Here is a 9283-nt window from a genome sequence, read left to right on the forward strand (position 1 = left end):
AGCACTCGCGAGTTTGAAGCTCGTCACAGCCATCCCTTCCCAGATCCTACTCGGAATACCACAGACAATGTTTAGACTTTCCGGATCTCAAGAATGGCTGCCAATAATTCTAGCCTATACCACGAAGACTCTGATCGTGAATCAGAAGGCTAAGAGATATGCATTCAAGCTTGTTTTCATGTAGAACGGAAGTGGTTGTCAGGCACGCGTTCATAGGTGAGAATGATGATGAGCGTCATATAATCATCACATTCATCATGTTCTTGTGTGCGAATGAATATCTTAGAGAAGAAATAGGCTTGAGTTGAATAGAAAAACAATAGTACTTTGCATTAATTCATGAGGAACAGCAGAGCTCCACACCTTAATCTATGGTGTGTAGAAACTCTACCGTTGAAAATACATAAGAACAAGGTCCAGGCATGGTCGAATGGCCATCCTCCATAAAGGTCTAAGATAGCATAAGACTGATCAAAGATATAAATACAATAGTAAAAAGTCCTATTTATACTAAACTAGTTACTAGAGTTTACAGAAATGAGTAAATGATGCAGAAATCCACTTCCGGGCCCACTTGGTGTGTGCTTGGGCTGAGCATTGAAGCTTTCACGTGTAGAGGTCTTCCTTGGAGTTAAACGCCAGTTTGTAACCTGTTTCTGGCGTTTAACTCTGCTCTGCAACCTGTTTCTGGCGTTTAACTCCAGATTAGGGCAGAAAGCTGGCGTTGAACGCCAGTTTGCGTCATCTAAACTCGGGCAAAGTATGAACTATTATATATTGCTGGAAAGCCCTGGATGTCTACTTTCCAAAGCAATTAATAGCGCGTCATTTGGACTTGTGTAGCTCCCGAAAATTCACTTTGAGTGCAGGGAGGTCAGAATCCAACAGCATCTGCAGTCCTTCTTCAACCTCTGAATATAATTTTTGCTCAAGTCCCTCAATTTCAGTCAGAAATTACCTGAAATCACAGAAAAATACACAAACTCATAGTAAAGTGTAGAAATATGAATTTTATTTAAAAACTAATAAAAATATACTAAAAACTAATTAAATCATACTAAAAACTATGTAAAAATAATGCCAAAAAGCGTATAAATTATCCGCTCATCATCTACCATCATGCGTTGATCTCCCAAGTCCCCGACAGCGGTGCCAATGTTATGTGGGTATCCTGAAATAGGTGGATTGGGCTTAAAGGATTGGCCCAAACACCAATAGAAGGTGGCCTCGGACTTGCTGTGCGTCTTGGAACCGCCGTCCGAGTTTGTGTGTGCAAAAGAATAGGGGGTGGTACCTGCAAAGACACTCTGATGCCTAAGTCAGTAAGGGTGTAAGCAGGTTTAGAATGTATTGAAACTTAGTTTTACCTGAGTATGTCAATGTATTTATAGTGGTGATCCAATAACCACCATTGGAGTAGCTCCACTTCTGAAAGTGGATAACAGTCCCTTTATTTTAAGGTTGTTGAGATATTGCTTTTGGAAGAGATTTTAGGAGGCAGTTACTTATTTGAATAAGTGTTATCTGCCAACTCATCTCAAGGCCGACCCTTTTAGGGAGGGGCTCATGTCGAACCCGACCTCTTTCATGGGAGGTCGGTTAGGTGGCAAGGCCAATTTTTGGATTGGGTCTAGTAGTAGTACACAAGAATCTCAGCGGATTTTTGAGGTTGCTTGATAGCGATTTCTACGACGGAGATTCTTTATATGAGACTATGCAATATACAATTGGGTTCAAATTTTATTGTCCTTAATAATATATTTAAGAAAAAATTATGATAACAGCAAATACCAAACACGTGATGCTCCAATAACAGCAAGTAATTTCTCATTTATATGCCTCTGACTTTTCATTCTCTAGTTCCAATGCCTATGCTCTATGCTCCATTCAAAAGCATTCCGCTCTTTAGCACCCACTTGTAAATTCTTCATATTTCCAAAGTTTGTCAACACTTCAACTTAATTTCAGGTTTGAATGCAATATCTATAATATAGTCCTCAACTTTATTCTTATTTATCTTTTTCAACAAAAAATAATGCCATTTCCAAGTGGAATTGATTGATTGATGAAACTTTTCTTTGATGTTTATTCTTCTGCTGTCTCTGAACTTTCCAGTGTTTCCTTCAACTTCAACCATGGCCATTGTGAATACTCTGCTTGTAACAGCCAATGTGGCATTCTTCTATGCAATTCTGATATGGCTGCTTCTTCACACTTTGAGACAAAGCAAGTTTCTCCAACAAGGACCAAAATTCTTCTCCATTATCACTCTCCTATTCAATTTCATTCTTACCCTTTTAACTATAGCTTTTGCAGTTCATGAATATAGGACTAATAAAATAGTGAGATATAGTTCTGTTACATCTGCTCTAACATGGGTTATGGCAAGCTTGGTTTCATTCTATTCAATGAAGAAGACAACAAGAGACAACAAAAGATTCCCTTTTGTTCTGGTTCTCTGGTGGGTCTGGACCAGTATCATAGAGGCAATCTCAGTTTGTATTGGACTAATGAAGAACAACTTTAAATATTTGGACTTCTGGAATTTCTTGTCAGAGGATGATAACATAGTTGGTGTGGTTTCCTTGCCTATGTTGTTGCTTTTGTGTTTGAATTTATGTGCAAGAGAAGAACAACACAACACTGACATGTAGGGGTTATTTTCCCCATTTTTTTTGAATATGCAAAAAGCAAAATACATAAAATAAGAGAAGTCATAAATTTGTTACTAACCAATTAGTACAATTGAAAGACTTACTGCAGAGTATCTATTTACATTGCAATATATTTAAGTTAACGAAGCTGAATATTCATTGAAGAGTTTATTGATGAATTAAATGAATGAACGAAAAAAATTCTTCAATCCTGTTTAAAAAAAAAATGAATGAGTAATTAGTCTCTCCCCCGAATGGATACAAGAGCCTCTATATTTACTATCATATTAGTCAATTTATTTCTCATGATTCATAGCATGCAACAAATTAAAGTGCTTTTCCTTTTAGTTTCTTTTTATTCTTTAAACTTTTTGTTTAATTAGATTTCTTTCACCTCTAGGCATCAAAACACGAAAAGGCATCAAAACCTCTAACTTTCTTTCAATTTTTTCTTCGTTTATCTGCTACCATAAATTATAATAGTAAATGAATAGCATAATATTTTTGAAGTTAAAAATCAAAATTAGCTTATAGAAGATCCTCAATTCAAAATTAAATCTAACTTTTACATAAGAGTAAAATTCTATTAATATTTAAAAAATTGTACAGCACGATTGTTTCAGATTGATGAAGATTGCTTTATCTTTATTCAACAACAACTAAGAATTTATAATTTAAAAAATTGAACAGAAAATAAAACAATTAACACTTTAACATATAACATTTCCCAAAAATTACATACTAACCTAAATGAGTGACCGGAGAAGACGACCCTGGAGCCTGGAGGAAGCTGGGTGCTGGATAGGGAACAGCTGACTGAAGACGAAGCTGGCTGCTGGAGAGGGAACCGGGAACAACGATGCTGACAGAGATACCAACTGAGACGCCAACGATGGAGAGAAAGTTGGTTGCTGCGTCGCTGCCGCTACCAGGAAGACGATGGAGAAGACGATGCACCAGATGGTCCCACGGACGAGGTGGAGAAGACGATGAAGATTGGAGAAGCTGGTTGCATGGTAGGAGGAAGCTCTGCCTCTGCTAGGGTTTCTGTCATGGCACAGCTCTTGGTTCACCCTGGAGAAGAAGAAGATGATGATGATGATGATGATGGAGAGAACTTCACAACTGCAGGCATTTGGAGCCAACTCACATTTCGATGGCTGAATCCCATTTTTAGAAAGGGTCGAGTTCAGAAGCTTGAGCTTGCTCACATTCCTGAAGTTCCTCATTCTGAAACTGCAGAAAATGCTTCTTCCTTATTAGAAGAATCGCTTGGCAAACAGAAACTTGAAGGGAATTCCTTGACTAAAGCTATAACCAGTTCTGTGTGGAAGTCCTTGACTTTTAAATGCAGTTTTTGCCGGTATATTTTATTACTCTTTGGATGCTATGTACTTTTTTACATTTATTGTTTATGGTGATTATTGATTTGTTTTTGTTTTATATTTGAAGGGGTTAATACAATTGCATCCTATATGGGGTCCATTGTTGATTACATACTTTGTGAATTTATTGGTGGATGATAATTCCAATTCAAGCATCCAATGCGGCCTCATTCTTGCATTCATATTCTTCCTCTCAAAGACATTGGAGTCACTGAGCCAAAGACAACGGTACTTTGGTGCTCAGAGAATTGGAATTCAAGTGCGCGCGGCTCTTATGACTCTAATTTACAGCAAGTCCTTAATGATCAAGTGTGCAGGGCCAACCCATGGAAAAATCATAAACTTGGTGAATGTGGATGTTGAAAGAATTGGGGATTTCTGCTGGTACATTCATGGAGTTTGGTTGATTCCAGTTCAGGTTAGTTTGGGCTTAGTGATATTGTACATAAACTTGGGATTCTTGCCTTCAATTTCTGCACTTGCTGTCACCATTTTGGTTATGGTGTGTAACACACCTTTGGCCAATATGCAAGAAAAATTACACTCCAAGATCATGGAAGCTAAGGATACAAGAATCAAGATGACTTCAGAGATAATGAAGAACATAAGGATACTTAAATTACATTCATGGGAATCTACATTCTTACAGAAACTCCTCCAATTGAGAGACACTGAGAAGAGCTGGCTGCAGAAGTACCTCTACACTCACTCAGCAGTAGCCACTCTTTTCTGGACTTCTCCAACTTTGGTTTCTGTTGTTACTTTCGGCATCTGCATACTGGTGAACACAGAACTGACTGCGGCTACTGTCCTCTCAGCCTTGGCAACTTTTCGGATTCTGCAGGAACCAATCTACAATCTTCCTGAAGTGATTTCCATGATAGCTCAAACAAAAGTCTCTCTTGATCGAATCCAAGAGTTGATCAATGAAGAGGATCAGAACCAGTTTATGAACAAGCACACTTCAAAAGATTCATCAATTGTTATTAAAATTAAGCCAAGTGAATATGCATGGGAAACAAGTAACCAAGATGATGCGAACAAAGTAGAAGACTAGATTGAAGAGAAAATTGATCCGGACTGACAACCATTCCATGGTGGCATAATTATGAAAGGCTACTCTAGAGTATTCATCAACAAGATCCTTGATTTTGGTCATGAATATTTGTTCTTGATTGAAACAACGAATCGTGGCGGCCCCAGCAATAGATTCTGAGAAATGATGCAAGATTGGGGCCTTTCTGATCCCTACCATCCTGGCTAAACTTAAGTGGAGGCCAGAAACAACGGATTCAACTCACAAGAGCTGTTTACAATGATTCAGATATTTACTTCCTTGATGATCCTTTCAGTGCAGTTGATGCTCATACCGGAACTCATTTATTTAAAGTTAGTACTAATTATTATTGAGCTTGTTGTTTCTCTTTTTTAATTATCTGTTATTTCAGCTTCATTTCTTTCAAATTACTTCACTAAGAACTGGACATGCTGTACAGAAATGCCTTATGCAACTTTTGTTTGAGAAGACAGTTGTTTATGCTACTCATCAACTAGAATTTTTGGAAGCTGCAGATTTAATTCTGGTAAGCTTATACAAAACTTGTCTTTCAGTAGTGAAACTACTAATAAGTGTTTGCCTTGTCACCATTATTTAATTCCATTACTCCTTTAGGTAATGAAAGATGGAAAAATAGTGGAGTCAGGAAGGTAGAAAGAACTCATAGCATGTCCCAACTGTGAATTTGTTCGACAAATGGCTGCTCATGAAGAAACAATAAACCAAATAAATCCATGGCATGAAGAGAACTCTATTAGCTGCAGGCGCCTTCAAAAGAATCAAATTGAAGTTGCTGAAGAGAATCTTCAAGAAAGCATAAGCAATTGGAAGAGAAACAAAGAAGAAGAAGCAGAGACCGGTCGAGTGAAATGGAGTGTTTACTAAACCTTTGTCACATCTGCATATAGAGGATCACTTTTTCCGGTCATTCTTCTCTGCCAGATTCTGTTTCAAGTGATGCAAATGGGAAGCAATTATTGGATTTCTTGGGCTGCAGAACAAACTGGGAGGGTAACCAAAGGGATGCTTATGGGAACATTTGTTCTTCTTTCTGGTGGAAGCTCTATCTTTATACTTGGAAGGACTGTTTTGATGGCAGTGGTGGCTATTGAGACAGCTCAGCGTCTTTTTCATGGAATGATTACGTCTGTTTTTAGAGCACCTGTTTCATTTTTTGATACCACACCATCAAGCAGAATCCTCAGTAGGGTCAGTTCATCTACTATTCTTTATATGTAATTATTGTTATAATTTCTATTCATGTTTTAACCATTTTTCCTTCTGAATTTTGATGTTACAGTCATCAACAGATCAAAGTACAATTGACACAAACATACCATACAGATTAGCAGGGCTAGTGTTTGCACTAATTCAGTTGTTGAGTATGATCATGCTAATGTCGCAGGTCGCGTGGCAACTCATCCTTGTGTTTCTTGTGGTGTTTGCTATCTCCATATGGTATCATCATTTCATAATGGATTCTCAATCTTATATGTAAATAATAATAATAGTAATAAAGCAAGTAATGTTCTTTGCAGGCTTATTACATTACTACTGCCAGGGAATTAGCCAGGATGGTAGGGATCAGAAAGGCCCCAATCTTGCATCATTTTTCAGAATCTATTGCTGGGGCCGCCACGATTCGTTGTTTCAATCAAGAACAAATATTCATGACCAAAATCAAGGATCTTGTTGATGAATACTCTAGAGTAGCCTTTCTTGTTGTCAGTCCGGATCAATTTTCTCTTCAATCTAGTCTTCTACTTTGTTCTCATCATCTTGGTTACTTGTTTCCCATGCATATTCACTTGGCTTGATTTCAATAACAATTCATGAATCTTTTGAAGTGTGCTTGTTCATAAACTGGTTCTGATCCTCTTCATTGATCAACTCTTGGATTCGATCAAGAGAGACTTTTGTTTGAGCTATCATGGAAATCACTTCAGGAAGATTGTAGATTGGCTCCTGCAGAATCCGAAAAGTTGCCAAGGCTGAGAGGACAGTAGCCACAGTCAGTTCTGTGTTCACCAGTATGCAGATGCCGAAAGTAACAACAGAAACCAAAGATGGAGAAGTCCAGAAAAGAGTGGCTACTGCTGAGCGAGTGTAGAGGTACTTCTGCAGCCAACTCTTCTCAGTGTCTCTCAATTGGAGGAGTTTCGGTAAGAATGTAGATTCCCATGAATGTAATTTCAGTATCCTTATGTTCTTCATTATCTTTGAAGTCATCTTGATTCTTGTATTCTTAGCTTCCATGATCTTGGAGTGTAATTTTTCTTGCATATTGGCCAAAGGTGTGTTACACACCATAACCAAAATGGTGACAACAAGTGCAGAAATTGAAGGCAAGAATCCCAAGTTTATGTACAATATCACTAAGCCCAAACTAACCTGAACTGGAAGCAACCAAACTCCATGAATGTACCAGCAGAAATCCTCAATTCTTTCAACAACCACATTCACCAAGTTTATGATTTTTCCATGGGTTGGCCCTGCACACTTGATCATTAAGGACTTGCTGTAAATTAGAGTCATAAGAGCCGCGCGCACTTGAATTCCAATTCTCTGAGCACCAAAGTACCGTCCTCTTTGGCTCAGTGACTCCAATGTCTTTGAGAGGAAGAATATGAATGCAAGAATGAGGTCGCATTGGATGCTTGAATTGGAATTATCATCCACCAAGAAATTCACAAAGTATTAACATATAGGATGCAATTGTATTAACCCCTTCAAATATAAAACAAAAACAATCAATAAGCACCATAAACAATAAATGTAAAAAAGTACATAGCATCCAAAGAGTAATAAAATATACCGGCAAAAACTGCATTTAAAGCCAAGGACTTCCACACAGAACTGGTTATAGCTTTAGTCAAGGAATCCCCTTCAAGTTTCTGTTTGCCAAGCGATTCTTCCAATAAGGAAGAAGCATTTTCTGCAGTTTCAGAATGAGGAACATCAGGAATGTGAGCAAGCTCAAGCTTCTGAACTCGACCCTTTCTAAAAATGGGATTCAGCCATCGAAATGTGAGTTGGCTCCAAATGCCTACAGTTGTGAAGTTCTCTCCATCTTCATCATCATCATCATCTTCTTCTCCAGGGTGAACCAAGAGCTGTTCCATGTCAGTGTTGTGTTGTTCTTCTCTTGCACATAAATTCAAACACAAAAGCAACAACAACATAGGCAAGGAAACCACACCAACTATGTTATCATCCTCTGAAAAAAAATTCCAGAAGTCCAAGTATTCAAAGTTGTTCTTCATTAGTCCAATAGAAATTGAGATTGCCTCTATGATACTGGTCAAGACCCACCAGAGAACCAGAACAAAAGGGAATCTTTTGTTGTCTCTTGTTGTCTTCTTCATGGAATAGAATGAAACCAAACTTGCCATAACCCATGTTAGAGCAAATGTAACAGAACTATATCTCACTATTTTATTAGTCCTATATTCATGAACTGCAAAAGCTATAGTTAAAAGGGTAAGAATGAAATTGAATAGGAGAGTGATAATGGAGAAGAATTTTGGTCTTTGTTGGAGAAACACAGCACGTTGAAGCTTGCTTTGTCTCAAAGTGTGAAGAAGCAGCCATATCAGAATTGCATAGAAGAATGCCACATTGGCTGTTACAAGAAGAGTATCCACAATGGCCATGGTTGAAGTTGAAGGAAACACTGGAAAGTTCAGAGACAGCAGAAGAGTAAACATCAAAGAAAAGTTTCATCAATCAATCAATTCCACTTGGAAATGGCATTATTTTTTGTTTGAAAAAGATAAATAAGAATAAAGTTGAGGACTATATATAGATATTGCATTCAAACCTAAAATTAAGTTGAAATGTTGACAAACTTTGGAAATATGAAGAATTTACAAGTGGGTGCTAAAGAGCGGAATGCTTTTGAATGGAGCATAGAGCATAGGCATTGGAACTAGAGAATGAAAAGTCAGAGGCATATAAATGAGAAATTACTTGCTGTTATTGGAGCATCATGTGTTTGGTATTTGCTGTTATCATAATTTTTTCTTAAATATATTATTAAGGACAATAAAATTTGAACCCAATTGTATATTGCATAGTCTCATATAAAGAATCTCCGTCGTAGAAATCACTATCAAGCAACCTCAAAAATCCGCTGAGATTCTTGTGTACTACCTAGGTACATTGTTGTTGATGGCAGTTATTGGACC

At 37.6% G+C, this 9283-nt stretch overlaps 3 protein-coding genes and 1 pseudogene across 3 annotated transcripts; 2 read left to right on the top strand and 2 right to left on the bottom strand.

Moving 5' to 3' along the window:
- Positions 1767-4272, top strand: LOC110262467 (ABC transporter C family member 6-like). The gene is made up of 3 exons (XM_021122397.1): positions 1767-1968; positions 2116-4017; positions 4107-4272. Exons 2-3 carry the CDS (start codon positions 3644-3646, stop codon positions 4111-4113), a joined length of 381 nt encoding a protein of 126 aa, XP_020978056.1. The 5' UTR covers positions 1767-1968; positions 2116-3643; the 3' UTR covers positions 4114-4272.
- LOC107608197 lies at positions 5285-7923 on the top strand (annotated as a pseudogene).
- LOC110271467 (ABC transporter C family member 3-like) lies at positions 6899-7652 on the bottom strand. Its single transcript, XM_021122394.1, has one exon. It carries the CDS (start codon positions 7629-7631, stop codon positions 6927-6929), a length of 705 nt encoding a protein of 234 aa, XP_020978053.1. The 5' UTR covers positions 7632-7652; the 3' UTR covers positions 6899-6926.
- Positions 7824-8822, bottom strand: LOC107608185 (ABC transporter C family member 7-like). Its single transcript, XM_021122391.1, has one exon. It carries the CDS (start codon positions 8801-8803, stop codon positions 7847-7849), a length of 957 nt encoding a protein of 318 aa, XP_020978050.1. The 5' UTR covers positions 8804-8822; the 3' UTR covers positions 7824-7846.

Source organism: Arachis ipaensis, chromosome B01, assembly GCF_000816755.2.
Source record: "Arachis ipaensis cultivar K30076 chromosome B01, Araip1.1, whole genome shotgun sequence".
Lineage (NCBI taxonomy): Eukaryota > Viridiplantae > Streptophyta > Magnoliopsida > Fabales > Fabaceae > Arachis > Arachis ipaensis.